Source organism: Oncorhynchus nerka, linkage group LG25 (assembly GCF_034236695.1).
Source record: "Oncorhynchus nerka isolate Pitt River linkage group LG25, Oner_Uvic_2.0, whole genome shotgun sequence".
Taxonomy (NCBI): domain Eukaryota; kingdom Metazoa; phylum Chordata; class Actinopteri; order Salmoniformes; family Salmonidae; genus Oncorhynchus; species Oncorhynchus nerka.
In genome coordinates this window covers 9,589,143-9,614,441 of record NC_088420.1, presented here as the reverse complement: position 1 = coordinate 9,614,441, position 25,299 = coordinate 9,589,143, and the positions used below count along the sequence as shown (strand labels likewise).

At 43.4% G+C, this 25,299-nt stretch overlaps 1 protein-coding gene across 1 annotated transcript in view; it reads right to left on the bottom strand.

Annotated features, from left to right (window-relative positions):
• LOC115109752 (WD repeat-containing protein 47-like) overlaps positions 1-25,299 on the bottom strand; it is an 81,640-nt gene that overhangs the window by 16,203 nt on the left and 40,138 nt on the right. Inside the window, exons 7-8 of the mRNA XM_065009519.1 lie at positions 4,713-4,812; positions 3,553-3,725 (exon numbers count right to left, since the gene is read on the bottom strand). Of these exons, the coding sequence (XP_064865591.1) occupies positions 3,553-3,725; positions 4,713-4,812 (273 nt within the window). The remainder of the gene's footprint in view (positions 1-3,552; positions 3,726-4,712; positions 4,813-25,299) is intronic.

Here is a 25,299-nt window from a genome sequence, read left to right as displayed (position 1 = left end):
TTCAGCCATTTGGAAATTGCTCCCAAGGATGAACCATTCAGTGGTCTGAATACTTTCAGAATGCACTGTGTGTGTGTGTAATTATATATATATATATATATATATATATATATATATAAAGATAATGTGTGTATACATTTTGTTATGTTTACAGCCTTATTCTAAAATTGATACATTTGTATTTTTTCCTCATCTAAAACACAATACCCCATAAAGACAAAGCAAAAACAGGTTGTCATTTTTGCAACAAAAACAAAACTGAAATATCATATTAACATAAGTATTCAGAACTTTGTTAAAGCCCTTTGGCAGCGATTACAGCCTTGAGTCTTCTTAGGTATGACGCTACAAGCTTGGCACACCTTTATTTGGGTAGTTTCTCCCATTGTTCTCTGCAGTTGTATAGGTAGGCTACTTCTCTGTATACATCAATGATGTTGCTCTTGCTGCTGGTGATTCTCTGATCCACTTCTACGCAGACGTCACCATTCTGTATACCTCTGGCCCTTCTTTGGACACTGTGTTAACTAACCTCCAGATGAGCTTCAATGCCATACAACTCTCCTTCCGTGGCCTCCAACTGCTCTTAAATACAAGTAAAACTATATGCATGCTCTTCAACCGATCACTGCCCGCACCTGCCCACCCGTCCAGCATCACTACTCTGGACGGTCCTGACTTAGAATATGTGGACAACTACAAATACCTAGGTGTCTGGTTAGACTGTAAACTCTCCTTCCAGACTCACATTAAGCATCTCCAATCCAAAATTAAATCTAGAATTGGCTTCCTATTTCACAACAAAGCCTCCTTCACTCATGCTGCCAAACATACCCTCGTAAAACTGACCATCCTACCGATCCTCGACTTCAGCGATGTCATTTACAAAATAGCCTCCAACACTCAACTCAGCAAATTGGATGCAGTCTATCACTGTGCCATCCATTTAGTCACCAACGCCCCATATACTACCCACCACTGCAACCCGTATGATCGTGGCCGTGCTTCTACACCTGCATTGTTTGCTGTTTGGGGTTTTAGGCTGGGTTTCTGTACAGAACTTTGAGATATCAGCTGATGTACGAAGGGCTTTATAAATACATTTGATTTGTTGGCTGGCCCTCATTTCATACTCGTTGCCAAACCCACTGGCTACAGATCATCTACAAGTCTCTGCTAGGTAAAGCCCCGCATTATCTCAGCTCACTGTTCACCATAGCAGCACCCACTCGTAGCACGCGCTCCAGCAGGTATATCTCACTAGTCACCCCCAAAGTCAATTCCTCCTTTGGCAGCCTTTCCTTCTAGTTCTCTGCTGCCAATGACTGGAACGAACTGCAAAAATCACTGAAGCTGGAGACTCTTACCTCCCTCACTAGCTTTAAGCACCAGCTGTCAGAGCAGCTCACAGATCACTGCACCTGTACATAGCCCATCCAACTACCTCATCCCCATACTGTATTTATTTATCTTGCTCCTTTGCACCCCAGTATCTCTACTTGCACATTAATCTTCTGCACATCCTACCATTCCAGTGTTTAATTGCTATATTGTAATTAATTTGCCACCATGGCCTATTTATTGCCTTTACCTCTCTTATCCTACCTCATAGGCACATGCTGTATATAGATTTTGCTACTGTATTATTTATTGTATGTTTGTTTATTCCATGTGTAACTGTGTTGTTGTCTGTGTCGCACTGCTATGCTTTATCTTGGCCAGGTCGCAGTTGCAAATGAGAACTTGTTCTCAACTAGCCTACCTGGTTAAATAAAGATGAAATATATATATATTTTATTTTTAAAGATCCTCTCAAGCTCTGTCAGGTTTGTAATCGTCCCTGTTATGCAATTGTTTCTAGTCACCACCAGATGGCAGTATATAGCCACAAGCTCATTATTTTTTATTTTACTATTCAACACGGCCTCATGTTTACTCAATAACACATGTTTTGTTTTATTTACTACATGAGTGGTCAGTTAGTAGTGATGATGTTGTGATTTGAGTAGAGATAAGCAGAGTTTTGGGACCTACTGGTTAACAAACACTTATTCGTATTACTACACAATTCCAGCCTAATGACTATTGTTTTACTGTTGGCTGTTTGGGAATCTACTACTTAATAGCTACTAAGCAGTGTGGTAACTACGCAATTGTGTTCATGCTAACATGGTTTAATTGATATCACAATATGTAATACAATTTATTTATATTATTATTTATATTTATTTAATCATTTTTGAAGCCACAACAACAATCTGTTGCTGGGGAATTCAAATTCATAAATGGATCAAAGATCAGGACAGTCAATGAGATCAACATGATAGTTTTCATTTTAGACTCAATGACAACAAAAATATATATATATATTTTTTTTTTAAAGTTACAGACCAAATCATTTTCGAACTCAAATAATCAAAATATGCTTAAATAACATGTTGGCTGTGGAAATAGTTCTTCTTGCATGTAAACGTTTTCATCTAACTATTAGTTCATTCGGAAAGTATTCAAACCCCTGGTCTTTTTCCACATTTTGTTACGTTACAGCCTTATTCTAAAATGGATTAAATCTCCCCCCATCAATCTACACACAATGACAAAACAAAAACAGGATTTTAGACATTTACACTACCATTCAAAAGTTTGTGGTCACTTAGAAGTGTCCTTGTTTAGAAAGAAATGCAATTTTTTTGCCCATTAAAATAACTTCAAATTGATCAGAAACACAGTCTAGACATTGTAAATGTTGTAAATTACTTTTGTAGCTGGAAAAGGCAGATTTTTAATGGAATATCTACATAGGCGTACAGAGGCCCATTATCATCAACCATCACTCCTGTGTTCCAATGGCACGTTGTAATAGCTAATCCAAGTTTATAATTTTAAAAGGCTAATTGATCTTTAGAAAACCATTTTTGGTTACTACATGATTCCATATGTGTTACTGCATAGTTTTGATCTCTTCACTATTATTCTACAATGGAAAAAATAGTAAAAATAAAGAAAAACCCTTGAATGAGTAGGTGTGTCCAAACATTTGACTGGTACTGTATATCTATTTCGGATATTACTTGTTCTGAAATATCTTATGTATTTATATCTGACTCATTATTAATTTATATTTTAGTCATTTAGCAGACGATCTTATCCAGAGCGACTTACAGGAGCAATTAGGGTGAAGTGCCTTGCTCAAGGGCACATCAGATTTTTCACCTAGTCAGCTCAGGGATTCGAACCAGCGCTCTTTCAGTTACTGGCCCAGCGCTCTTTCAGTTACTGGCCCAGCGCTCTTTCAGTTACTGGCCCAGCGCTCTTTCAGTTACTGGCCCAGCGCTCTTTCAGTTACTGGCCCAGCGCTCTTTCAGTTACTGGCCCAGCGCTCTTAACCACTAATAAGTGGACCATAAGATGTAGAAACTTCTCAGTGAGATTGTGCTCCCTCCAGGTGTATGTGTGTGTGTGTGTGTGTTGTCTCTAACCTGTTGAGGAACTTCTCAGTGAGGTTGTGCTCCCTCCAGGTGTGTGTGTGTGTGTGTGTGTGTTGTCTCTAACCTGTTGAGGAACTTCTCAGTGAGGTTGTGCTGGGCATCTGGCCCCTCCTGTGTGTGAACCCCTCCCTCCAGCAGCATCTGCTGGTACAGCTGTCTCTGCTGCTGCTTCTGTTCCAAGTGTTGCTGAACACGCTTTTTCTGCCTGTAGTACTCCTGGATCTGCTCACCGTCGTGCTGTTGAGGAAGACACACACGCATTTAGAACGATAGACGAATATAGTACACTAAGAACGAAACACACCATTATGTCAGGTCATGAGGTTACCTCCAAAACACGCGGCAAACTACAGTACAGCCCTCTCTACAAGGCCTCAAAGCTAATCCACATCAAACACACAACGGGCCAACTCTTCATGTCTCTAACGTGACTCTATGCATGCACAGAAAAATCCAATCCAAAGCTGCTGGGCTTCAGAGATATATTAAAATGAGCAATGAGTGTGCTAGCAGGCTGGCTGTGTCAAGACCAGCCATCAAAGCAGATTGTACACCGCTGTCCGTGACCCTGTGTCGTCAAATTATGGCCCCCGCAGCAGATGAGGCGACCGGCAGTAGCTCATAGACTCCCCCGTCAGGTGACAGGGTGTCTGTGGGGTTGACTCCCCCGTGGACGAGGTCGTTGGATTTATGGGTAACTAAAGTCAGTGGGTGAGGAGATGGGGTGTGGGTGATACCATGACAGACAGACAGACAGACAGACAGACAGACAGACAGACAGACAGACAGACAGACAGACAGAGAGAGAGAGAGAGAGAGACAGAGAAACAGACAGACAGACAGAGAAACAGACAGACAGACAGACAGACAGACAGACAGACAGACAGACAGACAGACAGACAGACAGACAGACAGAGAGACAGAGAAACAGACAGACAGACAGAGAAACAGACAGAGAAACAGACAGACAGACAGAGAAACAGACAGAGAAACAGACAGAGAAACAGACAGACAGACAGACATCAATATGTATTCCCTTTTATAATGTCCTAATGTTTTTTTCCTGAATGGCCAGATGGGGGTGTCAATCTTGTTTGCAGGAAATGACAGAAATACATAGAAATGTTAGTGATGGGCATTTACAGTTATATGCGCTGGTCTCTATGCGCTGGTCTCGCTAAACCTTATCACAGGAAATGCCTTGATACAAGGGGGTGAAATTACCTCTTTTTCGTTTGGCGGCCCACCGTCCGCCCCGGGGGCCAGAGGGGTGCGCATGACATTTGGTCCACTGGAGGCCAGAACCAGAACCGGTGGGACAATCCTGTTGACACAGGTACAAAATATCCACATGACTATAGGCTTGGCAGGAACAGGTTTACAGTGTCCTCTCCAAAAATGGCATAAACTGCAAAACAAGCACACTTGTCCACCAGCCCCTACACCCTAGGGAGGCCTAGTACCATATTGCATATAGACCATCATCATCATCATCATCGTTTGGCTACAGAACAGTCGATCGGTACAGGCCGCATATACAACAGAGCATATAGGAAAACACCTATCTATTCATTCCTTTCAGATCTACATTAGGGTTCTACCTAAGTGTAGGTAGAACCCTAATGGTCGATTTGCGCATCTTATTTTCTTTTGACTAATGTTTTCGTACTTCATTTCACAGTGGCCTTTAGAGACCACAGTCAGCTTGTCAGTGAACCCGCACGCGACACGGTGCCAGGTGCCAGACGCACGCGACACGGTGCCAGACGCACGCGACACGGTGCCAGACGTACGCGACACGGTGCCAGACGCACGCGACACGGTGCCAGACGCACGCGACACGGTGCCAGACGCACGCGACACGATGCCAGACGACGCGACACGGTGCCAAACACACGATGCCAAACACACGATGCCAAACACACGATGCCAAACACACGATGCCAAACGCACGCGACACGATGCCAAACGCACGCGACACGATGCCAAACGCACGCGACACGATGCCAGACGCACGCGACACCAAACGCACGCGACACGATGCCAAACGCACGCAACACGATGCCAAACGCACGATGCCAAACGCACGATGCCAAACGCACAATGCCAAACGCACGATGCCAAACGCACGATGCCAAACGCACGATGCCAAACGGACTCCCTAGAGGACTGATCAAGCTTGTAAACACATGGCTCAGCTTACATCACAACAATATAGAAAGACCTTAATGCTGATACAGCCTCTATTAATACCTACAACTGCAAAAACAAAATTCACTACTATGAGGTCAGTCTTTAATCATAATGGAATCGATATTTAAAAACTAGCTATCTTATCAGATATAAATGACACACAGAAATAGTCACATTTTCCAATAGGTGTCAGGTCACTGAATGTGGCCACTAGTATGTTTCCATCTCTATACCCAGCAGCCCCGACGGGCTCTTTGGAAGAGCAGAGTGGTGGATCTCTCAGGACAGTGCAGCAAAGCTATAATGTATGATAAAGCTTAACAGTATTATTAGTCATCGTGTTAAGGCTAAATATAATACAGTGCCATATTTTTTTAAATTTTTTATCTCTATTTAACTAGTTAAGAACAAATTCTTATTTTCAATGACGGCCTAGGAACAGTGGGGTTAACTGCCTGTTCAGGGGCAGAACGACAGATTTGTACCTTGTCAGCTCGGGGGTTTGAACTTGCAACCTTCCGGTTACTAGTCCAACGCTCTAACCACTAGGCTACCCTGCCGCCCCAGAGATCCACTATTTGGTTCAATGGCTAAAGGTCTGTATTCCCTTAATCACCACCTGCTCCCGAACAGCGCTAGATAAAAAGCACTGCATCGCAGTGATAGAAGCGTCACTACAGACCCTGGTTCGATCCAGGGCTGTATCACTATCGGGCCGTGATCGGGAGTCCCATAGGGCGGTGCACAATTGGCCCAGCGTCGTCCGGGTTAAGGGAGGGTTTGGCCGTCACTGTATATAAGAATTTTGTTCTTAACTCTCTTGCCTAGTTAAATAAAATGTAACAAATATATATACTTTAAAAAAGATTAAACAGCACACACACAGCGATGCTTAATGTCCCCACGTGGATCTAGAACAGAATAAACACGTGTTCCACGTGGATCTAGAACAGAATAAACACGTGTTCCACGTGGATCTAGAACAGAATAAACACGTGTTCCACGTAAATCTAGAACAGAATAAACACGTGTTCCACGTGGATCTAGAACAGAATAAACACGTGTTCCACGTGGATCTAGAACAGAATAAACACGTGTTCCACGTGGATCTAGAACAGAATAAACACGTGTTCCACGTGGATCTAGAACAGAATAAACACGTGTTCCACGTAGATCTAGAACAGAATAAACACGTGTTCCACGTGGATCTAGAACAGAATAAACACGTGGATCTAGAACAGAATAAACACGTGTTCCACGTGGATCTAGAACAGAATAAACACGTGTTCCACGTGGATCTAGAACAGAATAAACACGTGTTCCACGTGGATCTAGAACAGAATAAACACGTGTTCCACGTGGATCTACAACAGAATAAACACGTGTTCCACGTGGATCTAGAACAGAATAAACACGTGTTCCACGTGGATCTAGAACAGAATAAACACGTGTTCCACGTGGATCTAGAACGGAATAAACACGTGTTCCACGTGGATCTAAAACAGAATAAACACGTGTTCCACGTGGATCTAGAACGGAATAAACACGTGTTCCACGTGGATCTAGAACGGAATAAACACGTGTTCCACGTGTTCAGGGGTGAGGAAAGGTTCAGGGGTGAGGAAAGGGGTTTGGACCTGAATGGAATTGGGGTTCATCGTGAATCCTGGGAAGGAGTGTATCTGTTGATGGAATTTATATGAATGACTAGAATATTCCACCCTGAAGCCATATAATCGTATGAAATTGATTAGAATTATGTATAACCATAGTCTGTACAATATGTTGGGGAGTAAGTCTCACGGATTCCCCCAATCTCTGTCGGCTGGGTAGCAGGACATTGTGTGCTAATGTTAGTGTGAATGTGCGTATGTTAGTGTGAATGTGTGTGCGTATGTTAGTGTGAATGTGCGTAAGTGTGTTAGTGCGTGTGTTAGTGTGAATGTGTGTGTGTGTGTTAGTGAATGTGAATGTGAATGTGTGCGCGTGTGTTAGTGTGAGTGTGCGTGCGTGCGTGTGTTAGTGTGAGTGTGCGTGCGTGCGTGTGTTAGTGTGCGTGCGTGTGTTAGTGTGAGTGTGCGTGCGTGTGTTAGTGTGAATGTGCGTGCGTGTGTTAGTGTGAATGTGCGTGCGTGTGTTAGTGTGAATGTGCGTGCGTGTGTTAGTGTGAATGTGCGTGCGTGTGTTAGTGTGAATGTGCGTGCGTGTGTTAGTGTGACTGTGCGTGCGTGTGTTAGTGTGAATGTGCGTGCGTGTGTTAGTGTGAATGTGCGTGTGTTAGTGTGAATGTGTGTGCGTATGTTAGCGTGACTGTGTGTGCGTATGTTAGCGTGACTGTGTGTGCGTATGTTAGCGTGAATGTGTGTGCGTATGTTAGCGTGAATGTGTGTGCGTATGTTAGCGTGAATGTGCGTATGTTAGCGTGAATGTGCGTGCGTATGTTAGCGTGAATGTGCGTATGTTAGCGTGAATGTGTGTGCGTATGTTAGTGTGAATGTGTGTGCGTATGTTAGTGTGAATGTGCGTATGTTAGTGTGACTGTGTGTGCGTATGTTAGCGTGAATGTGTGTGTGTTAGCGTGAATGTGTGTGCGTATGTTAGTGTGAATGTGTGTGCGTATGTTAGTGTGAATGTGCGTATGTTAGTGTGACTGTGTGTGCGTATGTTAGTGTGAATGTGCGTGCGTATGTTAGTGTGAATGTGCGTATGTTAGTGTGAATGTGCGTGCGTATGTTAGTGTGAATGTGCGTATGTTAGTGTGAATGTGTGTATGTTAGTGTGACTGTGCGTATGTTAGTGTGACTGTGCATATGTTAGTGTGACTGTGCGTATGTTAGTGTGACTGTGCGTATGTTAGTGTGAATGTGCGTGCGTATGTTAGTGTGAATGTGTGTGCGTATGTTAGTGTGACTGTGCGTATGTTAGCGTGAATGTGTGTATGTTAGTGTGACTGTGCATATGTTAGTGTGACTGTGCGTATGTTAGTGTGACTGTGCGTATGTTAGTGTGAATGTGCGTGCGTATGTTAGTGTGAATGTGTGTGCGTATGTTAGTGTGACTGTGCGTATGTTAGCGTGAATGTGTGTGTGTTAGTGTGAATGTGTGTGCGTATGTTAGTGTGAATGTGCGTATGTTAGTGTGACTGTGTGTGCGTATGTTAGCGTGAATGTGTGTGTGTTAGTGTGAATGTGTGTGCGTATGTTAGCGTGAATGTGTGTGTGTTAGTGTGAATGTGTGTGCGTATGTTAGTGTGACTGTGTGTGCGTATGTTAGCGTGAATGTGTGTGTATGTTAGTGTGAATGTGTGTGCGTATGTTAGCGTGAATGTGTGTGCATATGTTAGCGTGAATGTGTGTGCGTATGTTAGCGTGAATGTGTGTGCGTATGTTAGCGTGAATGTGTGTGTGTTAGTGTGAGTGTGCGTATGTTAGTGTGAATGTGTGTGTGCGTATGTTAGTGTGACTGTGTGCGTATGTTAGTGTGATGTGCGTATGTTAGTGTGACTGTGCGTATGTTAGTGTGAATGTGTGTGTGTGTGTTAGTGTGAATGTGTGTGCGTATGTTAGCGTGAATGTGTGTATGTTAGCGTGAATGTGTGTGCGTATGTTAGTGTGAATGTGTGTGCGTATGTTAGTGTGACTGTGTGTGTGTATGTTAGCGTGAATGTGTGTGTGTTAGTGTGAATGTGTGTGTGTTAGTGTGTGTAGTGCGTATGTTAGTGTGAAATGTGCGTATGTTAGTGTGACTGTGTGTTAGCGTGAATGTGTGTGTTAGCGTGAATGTGTGTGTATGTTACTGTGTGCGTATGTTGTGTGACTGTGTGTGTATGTTAGCGTGAATGTGCGTATGTTAGTGTGAATGTGTGTGCGTATGTTAGTGTGACTGTGTGTGCGTATGTTAGCGTGAATGTGTGTGCGTATGTTAGCGTGAATGTGTGTGCGTATGTTAGCGTGAATGTGTGTGCGTATGTTAGCGTGAATGTGTGTGCGTATGTTAGCGTGAATGTGTGTGTGTGTGTGTTAGTGTGAGTGTGCGTGTGTTAGTGTGAATGTGTGTGTATGTTAGTGTGACTGTGCGTGCGTATGTTAGTGTGAATGTGCGTGCGTATGTTAGTGTGAATGTGCGTATGTTAGTGTGAATGTGCGTGCGTATGTTAGTGTGAATGTGCGTATGTTAGTGTGACTGTGCGTATGTTAGTGTGAATGTGTGTGCGTATGTTAGTGTGAATGTGTGTGCGTATGTTAGTGTGAATGTGCGTATGTTAGTGTGAATGTGTGTGCGTATGTTAGTGTGAATGTGCGTGCGTATGTTAGTGTGAATGTGCGTGCGTATGTTAGTGTGACTGTGCGTATGTTAGTGTGACTGTGCGTATGTTAGTGTGACTGTGTGTGCGTATGTTAGTGTGAATGTGCGTATGTTAGTGTGAATGTGCGTATGTTAGTGTGAATGTGTGTGCGTATGTTAGTGTGAATGTGTGTGCGTATGTTAGTGTGAATGTGCGTATGTTAGTGTGAATGTGCATATGTTAGTGTGAATGTGCGTATGTTAGTGTGAATGTGTGTGCGTATGTTAGCGTGAATGTGTGTGCGTATGTTAGCGTGAATGTGTGTGCGTATGTTAGCGTGAATGTGTGTGCGTATGTTAGCGTGAATGTGTGTGCGTATGTTAGCGTGAATGTGTGTGCGTATGTTAGCGTGAATGTGTGTGCGTATGTTAGCGTGAATGTGCGTATGTTAGCGTGAATGTGCGTGCGTATGTTAGCGTGAATGTGCGTATGTTAGCGTGAATGTGTGTGCGTATGTTAGTGTGAATGTGTGTGCGTATGTTAGTGTGAATGTGTGTGCGTATGTTAGTGTGAATGTGCGTGCGTATGTTAGTGTGAATGTGCGTGCGTATGTTAGTGTGACTGTGTGTGCGTATGTTAGCGTGAATGTGTGTGTGTTAGCGTGAATGTGTGTGCGTATGTTAGTGTGACTGTGTGTGCGTATGTTAGTGTGAATGTGCGTGCGTATGTTAGTGTGAATGTGCGTATGTTAGTGTGACTGTGCGTATGTTAGTGTGAATGTGCGTGCGTATGTTAGTGTGAATGTGTGTGCGTATGTTAGTGTGACTGTGCGTATGTTAGCGTGAATGTGTGTGTGTTAGTGTGAATGTGCGTATGTTAGTGTGACTGTGTGTGCGTATGTTAGCGTGAATGTGTGTGTGTTAGTGTGAATGTGTGTGCGTATGTTAGCGTGAATGTGTGTGTGTTAGTGTGAATGTGTGTGCGTATGTTAGTGTGACTGTGTGTGCGTATGTTAGCGTGAATGTGTGTGTGTTAGTGTGAATGTGTGTGCGTATGTTAGTGTGACTGTGTGTGCGTATGTTATCGTGAATGTGTGTGCGTATGTTAGCGTGAATGTGTGTGCGTATGTTAGCGTGAATGTGTGTGCGTATGTTAGCGTGAATGTGTGCGTATGTTAGCGTGAATGTGTGTGTGTGTGTGTGTTAGTGTGAGTGTGCGTGTGTTAGTGTGAATGTGTGTGCGTGCGTATGTTAGTGTGACTGTGCGTGCGTATGTTAGTGTGAATGTGCGTGCGTATGTTAGTGTGAATGTGCGTGCGTATGTTAGTGTGAATGTGCGTGCGTATGTTAGTGTGAATGTGCGTATGTTAGTGTGAATGTGTGTGTGTGTGCTAGTGTGAATGTGTGTGTGTGTGTGCTAGTGTGAATGTGTGTGCGTATGTTAGTGTGAATGTGTGTGCGTATGTTAGTGTGAATGTGTGTGCGTATGTTAGCGTGAATGTGCGTATGTTAGCGTGAATGTGTGTATGTTAGCGTGAATGTGTGTGCGTATGTTAGTGTGAATGTGTGTGCGTATGTTAGTGTGACTGTGTGTGTGTATGTTAGCGTGAATGTGTGTGTGTATGTTAGCGTGAATGTGTGTTAGTGTGACTGTGTGAATGTGCGTATGTTAGTGTGACTGTGCGTATGTTAGCGTGAATGTGTGTGCGTATGTTAGTGTGAATGTGTGTGCGTATGTTAGTGTGACTGTGTGTGCGTATGTTAGTGTGAATGTGTGTGCGTATGTTAGCGTGAATGTGTGTGTGTTAGTGTGACTGTGTGTGCGTATGTTAGTGTGACTGTGTGTGTGTATGTTAGCGTGAATGTGTGTGCGTATGTTAGCGTGAATGTGTGTGTGTGTGTGTGTTAGTGTGAGTGTGCGTGTGTTAGTGTGAATGTGTGTGCGTGCGTATGTTAGTGTGACTGTGCGTGCGTATGTTAGTGTGAATGTGCGTGCGTATGTTAGTGTGAATGTGTGTGCGTATGTTAGTGTGAATGTGCGTGCGTATGTTAGCGTGAATGTGCGTATGTTAGTGTGAATGTGTGTGCGTATGTTAGTGTGAATGTGCGTATGTTAGTGTGAATGTGCGTATGTTAGTGTGAATGTGTGTGCGTATGTTAGTGTGAATGTGTGTGCGTATGTTAGTGTGAATGTGCGTATGTTAGTGTGAATGTGCGTGCGTATGTTAGTGTGAATGTGCGTATGTTAGTGTGACTGTGCGTATGTTAGTGTGACTGTGTGTGCGTATGTTAGTGTGAATGTGTGTGCGTATGTTAGTGTGAATGTGCGTATGTTAGTGTGAATGTGTGTGCGTATGTTAGTGTGAATGTGTGTGCGTATGTTAGTGTGAATGTGTGTGCGTATGTTAGTGTGAATGTGCGTATGTTAGTGTGAATGTGCATATGTTAGTGTGAATGTGCGTATGTTAGTGTGAATGTGTGTGCGTATGTTAGCGTGAATGTGTGTGCGTATGTTAGCGTGAATGTGTGTGCGTATGTTAGCGTGAATGTGTGTGCGTATGTTAGCGTGAATGTGTGTGCATATGTTAGCGTGAATGTGCGTATGTTAGCGTGAATGTGTGTGCGTATGTTAGCGTGAATGTGCGTATGTTAGCGTGAATGTGCGTATGTTAGCGTGAATGTGCGTATGTTAGCGTGAATGTGTGTGCGTATGTTAGTGTGAATGTGTGTGCGTATGTTAGTGTGAATGTGTGTGCGTATGTTAGTGTGAATGTGCGTGCGTATGTTAGTGTGACTGTGTGTGCGTATGTTAGCGTGAATGTGTGTGTGTTAGCGTGAATGTGTGTGCGTATGTTAGTGTGACTGTGTGTGCGTATGTTAGTGTGAATGTGCGTGCGTATGTTAGTGTGAATGTGCGTATGTTAGTGTGAATGTGCGTGCGTATGTTAGTGTGAATGTGTGTATGTTAGTGTGACTGTGCGTATGTTAGTGTGACTGCGTATGTTAGTGTGACTGTGCGTATGTTAGTGTGAATGTGCGTGCGTATGTTAGTGTGAATGTGTGTGCGTATGTTAGTGTGACTGTGCGTATGTTAGCGTGAATGTGTGTGTGTTAGTGTGAATGTGTGTGCGTATGTTAGTGTGAATGTGCGTATGTTAGTGTGACTGTGTGTGCGTATGTTAGCGTGAATGTGTGTGTGTTAGTGTGAATGTGTGTGCGTATGTTAGCGTGAATGTGTGTGTGTTAGTGTGAATGTGTGTGCGTATGTTAGTGTGACTGTGTGTGCGTATGTTAGCGTGAATGTGTGTGTGTTAGTGTGAATGTGTGTGCGTATGTTAGTGTGACTGTGTGTGCGTATGTTAGCGTGAATGTGTGTGCGTATGTTAGCGTGAATGTGTGTGCGTATGTTAGCGTGAATGTGTGTGCGTATGTTAGCGTGAATGTGTGTGCGTATGTTAGTGTGAATGTGCGTGCGTATGTTAGTGTGAATGTGCGTATGTTAGTGTGACTGTGCGTGCGTATGTTAGTGTGAATGTGCGTGCGTATGTTAGTGTGAATGTGCGTATGTTAGTGTGAATGTGTGTGCGTATGTTAGTGTGAATGTGTGTGTGTGTGTTAGTGTGAATGTGTGTGCGTATGTTAGTGTGAATGTGTGTGCGTATGTTAGTGTGAATGTGTGTGCGTATGTTAGCGTGAATGTGCGTATGTTAGCGTGAATGTGTGTATGTTAGCGTGAATGTGTGTGCGTATGTTAGTGTGAATGTGTGTGCGTATGTTAGTGTGACTGTGTGTGTATGTTAGCGTGAATGTGTGTGTGTATGTTAGCGTGAATGTGTGTGTGTGACTGTGTGAATGTGCGTATATTGTGTGACTGTGCGTATGTTAGCGTGAATGTGTGTGCGTATGTTAGTGTGAATGTGTGTGCGTATGTTAGTGTGACTGTGTGTGCGTATGTTAGTGTGAATGTGTGTGCGTATGTTAGCGTGAATGTGTGTGTGTTAGTGTGACTGTGTGTGCGTATGTTAGTGTGACTGTGTGTGTGTATGTTAGCGTGAATGTGTGTGCGTATGTTAGCGTGAATGTGTGTGTGTGTGTGTGTTAGTGTGAGTGTGCGTGTGTTAGTGTGAATGTGTGTGCGTGCGTATGTTAGTGTGACTGTGCGTGCGTATGTTAGTGTGAATGTGCGTGCGTATGTTAGTGTGAATGTGCGTATGTTAGTGTGAATGTGCGTATGTTAGTGTGAATGTGTGCGTATGTTAGTGTGAATGTGCGTATGTTAGTGTGACTGTGCGTATGTTAGTGTGAATGTGTGTGCGTATGTTAGTGTGAATGTGTGTGCGTATGTTAGTGTGAATGTGCGTATGTTAGTGTGAATGTGCGTATGTTAGTGTGAATGTGTGTGCGTATGTTAGTGTGAATGTGCGTGCGTATGTTAGTGTGAATGTGCGTATGTTAGTGTGACTGTGCGTATGTTAGTGTGACTGTGTGTGCGTATGTTAGTGTGAATGTGTGTGCGTATGTTAGTGTGAATGTGCGTATGTTAGTGTGAATGTGTGTGCGTATGTTAGTGTGAATGTGTGTGCGTATGTTAGTGTGAATGTGCGTATGTTAGTGTGAATGTGCATATGTTAGTGTGAATGTGCGTATGTTAGTGTGAATGTGTGTGCGTATGTTAGCGTGAATGTGTGTGCGTATGTTAGCGTGAATGTGTGTGCGTATGTTAGCGTGAATGTGTGTGCGTATGTTAGCGTGAATGTGTGTGCGTATGTTAGCGTGAATGTGTGTGCGTATGTTAGCGTGAATGTGTGTGCGTATGTTAGCGTGAATGTGTGTGCGTATGTTAGCGTGAATGTGCGTATGTTAGTGTGAATGTGTGTGCGTATGTTAGTGTGAATGTGTGTGCGTATGTTAGCGTGAATGTGTGTATGTTAGCGTGAATGTGTGTGCGTATGTTAGTGTGAATGTGTGTGCGTATGTTAGTGTGACTGTGTGTGTGTATGTTAGCGTGAATGTGTGTGTGTATGTTAGCGTGAATGTGTGTGTGTTAGTGTGACTGTGTGTGCGTGCGTATGTTAGTGTGAATGTGCGTATGTTAGTGTGACTGTGCGTATGTTAGCGTGAATGTGTGTGCGTATGTTAGTGTGAATGTGTGTGCGTATGTTAGTGTGAATGTGTGTGCGTATGTTAGTGTGACTGTGTGTGCGTATGTTAGTGTGAATGTGTGTGCGTATGTTAGCGTGAATGTGTGAATGTTGTGTGACTGTGTGTGCGTATGTTAGTGTGAATGTGTGTGTGTATGTTAGCGTGAATGTGAATGTTGTGTGAATGTGTGCGTATGTTAGCGTGACTGTGTGTGCGTATGTTAGCGTGAATGTGTGTGCGTATGTTAGCGTGAATGTGTGTGCGTATGTTAGCGTGAATGTGCGTATGTTAGCGTGAATGTGTGTGCGTATGTTAGCGTGAATGTGTGTGTGTAGTGTTAGTGTGAGTGTGCGTATGTTAGTGTGAATGTGTGTGCGTGCGTATGTTGATGTGTGAATGTGCGTGTTAGTGTGAATGTGTGTGCGTGCGTATGTTAGTGTGACTGTGCGTGCGTATGTTAGTGTGAATGTGCGTCACGTATGTTAGTGTGAATGTGCGTATGTTGTGTGAATGTGTGCGTATGTTAGTGTGAATGTGCGTATGTTGTGTGATGTTAGTTGTGAATGTGTGTGCGTATGTTAGTGTGAATGTGTGTGCGTATGTTAGTGTGAATGTGCGTATGTTAGTGTGAATGTGTGTGCGTATGTTAGTGTGAATGTGTGCGTATGTTAGTGTGAATGTGCGTATGTTAGTGTGAATGTGTGTGCGTATGTTAGTGTGAATGACTGTGCGTATGTTAGTGTGAATGTGCGTATGTTAGTGTGAATGTGTCGCGTATGTTAGTGTGAATGTGTGCGTATGTTAGTGTGAATGTGCGTATGTTAGTGTGAATGTGTGTGCGTATGTTAGTGTTGTGCGTGTTAGTGTGAATGTGCGTATGTTAGTGTGAATGTGTGTGCGTATGTTAGTGTGAATGTGTGCGTATGTTAGTGTGAATGTGCGTGCGTATGTTAGTGTGACTGTGCGTATGTTAGTGTGACTGTGCGTATGTTAGTGTGACTGTGTGTGCGTATGTTAGTGTGAATGTGCGTATGTTAGTGTGAATGTGCGTATGTTAGTGTGAATGTGCGTATGTTGTGTGAATGAATGTGTGCGTATGTTAGTGTGAATGTGCGTATGTTAGTGTGAATGTGCGTATGTTAGTGTGAATGTGCGTATGTTAGTGTGAATGTGTGTGCGTATGTTAGTGTGAATGTGTGTGCGTATGTTAGTGTGAATGTGTGCGTATGTTAGCGTGAATGTGTGTGCGTTAGTGTGAATGTGTGCATATGTTAGCGTGAATGTGCGTATGTTAGTGTGAATGTGTGTGCGTATGTTAGCGTGAATGTGCGTATGTTAGCGTGAATGTGCGTGCGTATGTTAGTGTGAATGTGCGTATGTTAGTGTGAATGTGTGTGCGTATGTTAGTGTGAATGTGTGTGCGTATGTTAGTGTGAATGTGTATGCGTATATTAGTGTGAATGTGTGTGCGAAGTGTGACTGTGTGTGCGTATGTTAGTGTGAATGTGCGTATGTTAGTGTGAATGTGTGTGCGTATGTTAGTGTGACTGTGTGTGTGCGTTAGTTGAATGTGACTGTGCGTATGTTAGTGTGAATGTGTGAATGCGCGTATGTTAGTGTGAATGTGCGTATGTTAGTGTGAATGTGTATGTTGTGTATGTTATGTTAGTGTGAATGTGCGTATGTTAGTGTGACTGTGCGTATGTTAGCGTGAATGTGTGTGTGTTAGTGTGAATGTGTGTGCGTATGTTAGCGTGAATGTGTGTGTGTTAGTGTGAATGTGTGTGCGTATGTTAGTGTGACTGTGTGTGCGTATGTTAGCGTGAATGTGTGCGTATGTGTGAATGTGTGTGCGTATGCGTATGTTAGTGACTGTGTGTGTGTATGTTATGTGTGTGCGTATGTTAGCGTGAATGTGTGTGCGTATGTTAGCGTGAATGTGTGTGCGTATGTTAGCGTGAATGTGTGTGTGTTGTGTGAATGTGAGTGTGCGTATGTTAGTGTGAATGTGTGTGCGTGCGTATGTTAGTGTGACTGTGCGTGCGTATGTTAGTGTGAATGTGCGTGTATGTTAGTGTGAATGTATGTATGTTAGTGTGAATGTGCGTGCGTATGTTAGTGTGAATGTGCGTATGTTAGTGTGACTGTGTGTGTATGTTAGTGTGAATGTGTGTGTGTGCTAGTGTGAATGTGTGTGCGTATGTTAGTGTGAATGTGTGTGCGTATGTTAGCGTGAATGTGCGTATGTTAGCGTGAATGTGCGTATGTTAGCGTGAATGTGTGTGCGTATGTTAGTGTGAATGTGTGTGCGTATGTTGTGTGACTGTGTGTGTGTATGTTAGCGTGAATGTGTGTGTGTATGTTAGCGTGATATATGTTGTGAATGTGTGTGCGTATGTTAGTGTGAATGTGTGTGCGTATGTTAGCGTGAATGTGTGTGCGTATGTTAGTGTGAATGTGCGTATGTTAGTGTGAATGTGTGTGCGTATGTTAGTGTGAATGTGTGTGCGTATGTTAGCGTGAATGTGTGTGCGTATGTTAGTGTGACTGTGTGTGCGTATGTTAGTGTGACTGTGTGTATGTATGTTAGCGTGAATGTGTGTGCGTATGTTAGCGTGAATGTGTGTATGTGTAGTGTGAATGTGCGTATGTTAGTGTGAATGTGTGTGCGTGTATGTTAGTGTGAATGTGCGTGCGTATGTTAGTGTGAATGTGCGTATGTTAGTGTGAATGTGCGTGCGTATGTTAGTGTGAATGTGCGTATGTTGTGTGTGCGTATGTTAGTGTGAATGTGCGTATGTTAGTGTTGCGTATGTTAGTGTGAATGTGTGTGCGTATGTTAGTGTGAATGTGCGTATGTTAGTGTGAATGTGCGTATATTGTGTGAATGTGTGTGCGTATGTTAGTGTGAATGTGTGCGTATGTTAGTGTGACTGTGCGTATATGTTGTGTGACTGTGCGTATGTTAGTGTGAATGTGCGTATGTTAGTGTGAATGTGCGTATGTTAGTGTGAATGTGTGTGCGTATGTTAGTGTGAATGTGTGTGCGTATGTTAGTGTGAATGTGCGTATGTTGTGTGCGTGCATATGTTAGTGTGAATGTGCGTATGTTAGTGTGAATGTGTGTGCGTATGTTAGCGTGAATGTGTGTGCGTATGTTAGCGTGAATGTGTGTGCGTATGTTAGCGTGAATGTGTGTTAGCGTGAATGTGTGTGCGTATGTTAGCGTGAATGTGTGCGTATGTTAGCGTGAATGTGCGTATGTTAGCGTGAATGTGCGTATGTTAGCGTGAATGTGTGTGCGTATGTTAGTGTGACTGTGTGTGCGTATGTTAGCGTGAATGTGTATGCGTGTGTGAACTGTGTATGCGTATGTTAGTGTGAATGTGTGTGCGTATGTTAGTGTGAATGTGCGTGCGTATGTTAGTGTGAATGTGCGTGCGTATGTTAGTGTGAATGTGCGTATGTTAGTGTGACTGTGTGTGCGTATGTTAGTGTGAATGTGCGTGCGTATGTTAGTGTGAATGTGCGTATGTTAGTGTGAATGTGCGTATGTTAGTGTGAATGTGCGTATGTTAGTGTGAACTGTGTATGTTAGTGTGACTGTGCGTATGTTAGTGTGACTGTGCGTATGTTAGTGTGACTGTGCGTATGTTAGTGTGAATGTGCGTGCGTATGTTAGTGTGAATGTGTGTGCGTATGTTAGTGTGACTGTGCGTATGTTAGCGTGAATGTGTGTGTGTTAGTGTGAATGTGTGTGCGTATGTTAGTGTGAATGTGCGTATGTTAGTGTGACTGTGTGTGCGTATGTTAGCGTGAATGTGTGTGTGTTAGTGTGAATGTGCGTATGTTAGCGTGAATGTGTGTGTGTTAGTGTGAATGTGTGTGCGTATGTTAGTGTGACTGTGTCGTATGTTAGCGTGAATGTGTTAGTGTGAATGTGTGTGCGTATGTTAGTGTGACTGTGTGTGCGTATGTTAGCGTGAATGTGTGTGCGTATGTTAGCGTGAATGTGTGTGCGTATGTTAGCGTGAATGTGTGTGCGTATGTTAGCGTGAATGTGTGTGTATGTTAGTGTGAGTGTGCGTGTGTTAGTGTGAATGTGTGTGCGTGCGTATGTTAGTGTGACTGTGCGTGCGTATGTTAGTGTGAATGTGCGTGCGTATGTTAGTGTGAATGTGCGTGCGTATGTTAGTGTGAATGTGCGTGCGTATGTTAGTGTGAATGTGCGTATGTTAGTGTGAATGTGTGTGTGTGCTATGTGAATGTGAATGTGTGTGCGTGTGCTAGTGTGAATGTGTGTGCGTATGTTAGTGTGAATGTGTGTGCGTATGTTAGTGTGAATGTGTGTGCGTATGTTAGCGTGAATGTGCGTATGTTAGCGTGAATGTGTGTATGTTAGCGTGAATGTGTGTGCGTATGTTAGTGTGAATGTGCGTATGTTAGTGTGACTGTGTGTGCGTATGTTAGCGTGATGTGTGTGTGTATGTTGTGAATGTGTGCGTATGTTAGTGTGAATGTGCGTATGTTAGTGTGACTGTGCGTATGTTAGTGTGAATGTGTGTGCGTATGTTAGTGTGAATGTGTGTGCGTATGTTAGTGTGAATGTGTGTGCGTATGTTAGTGTGAATGTGTGTGCGTATGTTAGTGTGAATGTGTGTGCGTATGTTAGTGTGACTGTGTGTGCGTATGTTAGTGTGACTGTGTGTGTGTATGTTAGCGTGAATGTGTGTGCGTATGTTAGCGTGAATGTGTGTGTGTTGTGTGTGAATGTGTGTGCGTGTGTTAGTGTGAATGTGCGTGCGTATGTTAGTGTGACTGTGCGTGCGTATGTTAGTGTGAATGTGCGTGCGTATGTTAGTGTGAATGTGTGCGTATGTTAGTGTGAATGTGTGCGTATGTTAGTGAATGTGTGCGTATGTTGTTAGTGTGAATGTGTGTGCGTATGTTAGTGTGAATGTGTGTGCGTATGTTAGTGTGAATGTGCGTATGTTAGTGTGACTGTGCGTATGTTAGTGTGAATGTGTGTGCGTATGTTAGTGTGAATGTGCGTGCGTATGTTAGTGTGAATGTGTGTGCGTATGTTAGTGTGAATGTGCGTATGTTAGTGTGACTGTGCGTATGTTAGTGTGACTGTGTGCGTATGTTGTGTGAATGTGCGTATGTTAGTGTGAATGTGTGTGCGTATGTTAGTGTGAATGTGTGTGCGTATGTTAGTGTGAATGTGCGTATGTTAGTGTGAATGTGCGTATGTTAGTGTGTGTGCGTATGTTGTGTGAATGTGCGTATGTTAGTGTGAATGTGTGTGCGTATGTTAGCGTGAATGTGTGTGCGTATGTTAGTGTGAATGTGTGTGCGTATGTTAGCGTGAATGTGTGTGCGTATGTTAGCGTGAATGTGTGCGTATGTTAGCGTGAATGTGCGTATGTTAGCGTGAATGTGTGTGCGTATGTTAGCGTGAATGTGTGTGCGTATGTTAGCGTGAATGTGCGTATGTTAGTGTGAATGTGCGTATGTTAGTGTGAATGTGTGTGCGTATGTTAGCGTGAATGTGCGTATGTTAGCGTGAATGTGTGTGCGTATGTTAGTGTGAATGTGTGCGTATGTTAGTGTGAATGTGTGTGTGTGTATGTTAGCGTGAATGTGTGTGTGTATGTTAGCGTGAATGTGTGTGCGTATGACTGTATGTGCGTGCGTATGTTAGTGTGAATGTGCGTATGTTAGTGTGACTGTGCGTATGTTAGCGTGAATGTGTGCGTATGTTAGTGTGAATGTGTGCGTATGTTAGCGTGAATGTGTGTGCGTATGTTAGCGTGAATGTGTGTGCGTATGTTAGCGTGAATGTGTGTGCGTATGTTAGCGTGAATGTGTGTGCGTATGTTAGCGTGAATGTGTGTGCGTATGTTAGCGTGAATGTGTGTGCGTATGTTAGTGTGAATGTGCGTATGTTAGTGTGACTGTGTGTGCGTATGTTAGCGTGAATGTGTGTGTGTTAGCGTGAATGTGTGTGCGTATGTTAGTGTGAATGTGTGTGCGTATGTTAGTGTGAATGTGCGTATGTTAGTGTGACTGTGTGTGCGTATGTTAGTGTGAATGTGCGTGTATGTTAGTGTGAATGTGTGCGTATGTTAGTGTGACTGTGCGTATGTGAATATGTGTGACGTGCGTATGTTAGTGTGAATGCGTGCGTATGTTAGTGTGAATGTGCGTGCGTATGTTAGTGTGAATGTGCGTATGTTAGTGTGAATGTGCGTATGTTAGTGTGAATGTGCGTGCGTATGTTAGTGAATGTGCGTATGTTAGTGTGACTGTGCGTATGTTAGTGTGAATGTGTGTGCGTATGTTAGTGTGAATGTGTGTGCGTATGTTAGTGTGAATGTGCGTATGTTAGTGTGAATGTGTGTGCGTATGTTAGTGTGAATGTGCGTATATTGTGTGACTGTGCGTATGTTAGTGTGAATGTGTGTGCGTATGTTAGTGTGAATGTGCGTGCGTATGTTAGTGTGAATGTGCGTGCGTATGTTAGTGTGACTGTGCGTATGTTAGTGTGAATGTGTGTGCGTATGTTAGTGTGAATGTGTGTGCGTATGTTAGTGTGAATGTGCGTATGTTAGTGTGTGAATGTGTGTGCGTATGTTAGCGTGAATGTGTGTGCGTATGTTAGTGTGAATGTGTGTGCGTATGTTAGCGTGAATGTGCGTATGTTAGTGTGACTGTGCGTATGTTAGCGTGTGACTGTGCGTATGTTAGTGTGAATGTGCGTGCGTATGTTAGTGTGAATGTGTGTGCGTATGTTAGTGTGAATGTGTGCGTATGTTAGTGTGAATGTGTGTGCGTATGTTAGTGTGAATGTGCGTATGTTAGTGTGAATGTGCGTGCGTATGTTAGTGTGACTGTGTGTGCGTATGTTAGCGTGAATGTGTGTGTGTTAGCGTGAATGTGTGTGCGTATGTTAGTGTGACTGTGTGTGCGTATGTTAGTGTGAATGTGCGTATGTTAGTGTGAATGTGCGTATGTTAGTGTGAATGTGCGTGCGTATGTTAGTGTGAATGTGCGTATGTTAGTGTGAATGTGTGTATGTTAGTGTGACTGTGCGTATGTTAGTGTGACTGCGTATGTTAGTGTGACTGTGCGTATGTTAGTGTGAATGTGCGTGCGTATGTTAGTGTGAATGTGTGTGCGTATGTTAGTGTGACTGTGCGTATGTTAGCGTGAATGTGTGTGTGTTAGTGTGAATGTGTGTGCGTATGTTAGTGTGAATGTGCGTATGTTAGTGTGACTGTGTGTGCGTATGTTAGCGTGAATGTGCGTATGTTAGTGTGAATGTGTGCGTATGTTAGCGTGAATGTGTGTGTGTTAGTGTGAATGTGTGTGCGTATGTTAGTGTGACTGTGTGTGCGTATGTTAGCGTGAATGTGTGTGTGTTAGTGTGAATGTGTGTGCGTATGTTAGTGTGACTGTGTGTGCGTATGTTAGCGTGAATGTGTGTGCGTATGTTAGCGTGAATGTGTGTGCGTATGTTAGCGTGAATGTGTGTGCGTATGTTAGCGTGAATGTGTGTGTGTGTGTGTGTTAGTGTGAGTGTGCGTGTGTTAGTGTGAATGTGTGTGCGTGCGTATGTTAGTGTGACTGTGCGTGCGTATGTTAGTGTGAATGTGCGTGCGTATGTTAGTGTGAATGTGCGTGCGTATGTTAGTGTGAATGTGCGTGCGTATGTTAGTGTGAATGTGCGTATGTTAGTGTGAATGTGTGTGCGTATGTTAGTGTGAATGTGTGTGTGTATGTTAGTGTGAATGTGTGTGCGTATGTTAGTGTGAATGTGTGTGCGTATGTTAGTGTGAATGTGTGTGCGTATGTTAGTGTGAATGTGCGTATGTTAGCGTGAATGTGTGTATGTTAGCGTGAATGTGTGTGCGTATGTTAGTGTGAATGTGTGCGTATGTTAGTGTGACTGTGTGTGTATGTTAGCGTGAATGTGTGTGTTAGTGTGAGCGTGTGTGTGCGTATGTTAGTGTGAATGTGCGTATGTTAGTGTGACTGTGCGTATGTTGCGTGAATGTGTGCGTATGTATAGTGTGTGAATGTGCGTATGTTAGTGTGACTGTGTGTGCGTATGTTGAGTGTGAATGTGTGTGCGTATGTTAGCGTGAATGTGTGTGTTAGTGTGATGTGTGTGCGTATGTTAGTGTGACTGTGTGTGCGTATGTTAGCGTGAATGTGTGCGTATGTTAGCGTGAATGTGTGTATGTTAGTGTGAATGTGCGTATGTTAGTGTGAATGTGTGTGTGCGTATGTTAGTGTGATGTGCGTGCGTATGTTAGTGAATGTGTGTGCGTATGTTAGTGTGAATATGTGCGTATGTTAGTGTGAATGTGCGCGTATGTTAGTGTGAATGTGCGTATGTTAGTGTGACTGTGCGTATGTTAGTGTGAATGTGTGTGCGTATGTTAGTGTGAATGTGCGTATGTTAGTGAATGTGCGTATGTTATGTGAATGTGCGTATGTTGTGTGAATGTGTGTGCGTATGTTAGTGTGAATGTGCGTGCGTATGTTAGTGTGAATGTGCGTATGTTAGTGTGACTGTGCGTATGTTAGTGTGACTGTGTGTGCGTATGTTAGTGAATGTGCGTATGTTAGTGTGAATGTGTGTGCGTATGTTAGTGTGAATGTGAATGTGCGTATGTTAGTGTGAATGTGTGTGCGTATGTTAGTGTGAATGTGCGTATGTTAGTGTGAATTATGCGTATGTTAGTGTGAATGTGTGTGCGTATGTTAGCGTGAATGTGTGTGCGTATGTTAGCGTGAATGTGTGTGCGTATGTTAGCGTGAATGTGTGTGCGTATGTTAGCGTGAATGTGTGCGTATGTTGCGTGAATGTGTATGCGTATGTTAGCGTGAATGTGTGCGTATGTTGCGTGAATGTGTGCGTATGTTAGCGTGAATGTGTGCGTATGTTGCGTGAATGTGCGTATGTTAGTGTGAATGTGTGTGCGTATGTTAGTGTGAATGTGCGTGCGTATGTTAGTGTGAATGTGTGTGCGTATGTTAGCGTATGTGTGTGAGCGTGAATGTGTGTGCGTATGTTAGTGTGAATGTGTGTGCGTATGTTAGTGTGACTGTGTGTGTGTATGTTAGCGTGAATGTGTGTATGTTAGCGTGAATGTGTGTGTGTTAGTGTGACTGTGTGTGCGTGCGTATGTTAGTGTGAATGTGCGTATATTGTGTGACTGTGCGTATGTTAGCGTGAATGAATGTGCGTATGTTAGTGTGAATGTATGTTAGCGTGAATGTTAGTGTGAATGTGTGTGCGTATGTTAGTGTGACTGTGTGTGCGTATGTTAGCGTGAATGTGTGTGCGTATGTTAGCGTGAATGTGTGTGCGTATGTTAGCGTGAATGTGTGTGCGTATGTTAGCGTGAATGTGTGTGCGTATGTTAGCGTGAATGTGTGTGTGTGTATGTTAGTGTGAGTGTGCGTATGTTAGTGTGAATGTGTGTGCGTATATGTTAGTGTGATGTGTGCGTATGTTAGTGTGAATGTGCGTGCGTATGTTAGTGTGAATGTATGTTAGTGTGTATGTGCGTATGTGAGTGTGTGTGCGTATGTTAGTGTGAATGTGTGCGTATGTTAGTGTGAATGTGTGTGCGTATGTTAGTGTGAATGTGCGTATGTTAGTGTGAATGTGCGTATGTTAGTGTGAATGTGCGTATGTTAGTGTGAATGTGTGCGTATGTTAGTGTGAATGTGTGTGCGTATGTTAGTGTGAATGTGTGTGCGTATGTTAGTGTGAATGTGCGTATGTTAGTGTGAATGTGTGTGCGTATGTTAGTGTGAATGTGCGTATGTTAGTGTGAATGTGCGTATGTTAGTGTGAATGTGTGTGCGTATGTTAGTGTGAATGTGTGTGCGTATGTTAGTGTGACTGTGCGTATGTTAGTGTGACTGTGTGTGCGTATGTTAGTGTGAATGTGTGTGCGTATGTTAGTGTGAATGCGTGCGTATGTTAGTGTGAATGTGTGTGCGTATGTTAGTGTGAATGTGTGTGCGTATGTTAGTGTGAATGTGCGTATGTTGCGTGTGTGAATGTGCATATGTGAGTGTGAATGTGCGTATGTTAGTGTGAATGTGTGTGCGTATGTTAGCGTGAATGTGTGTGCGTATGTTAGCGTGAATGTGTGTGCGTATGTTAGCG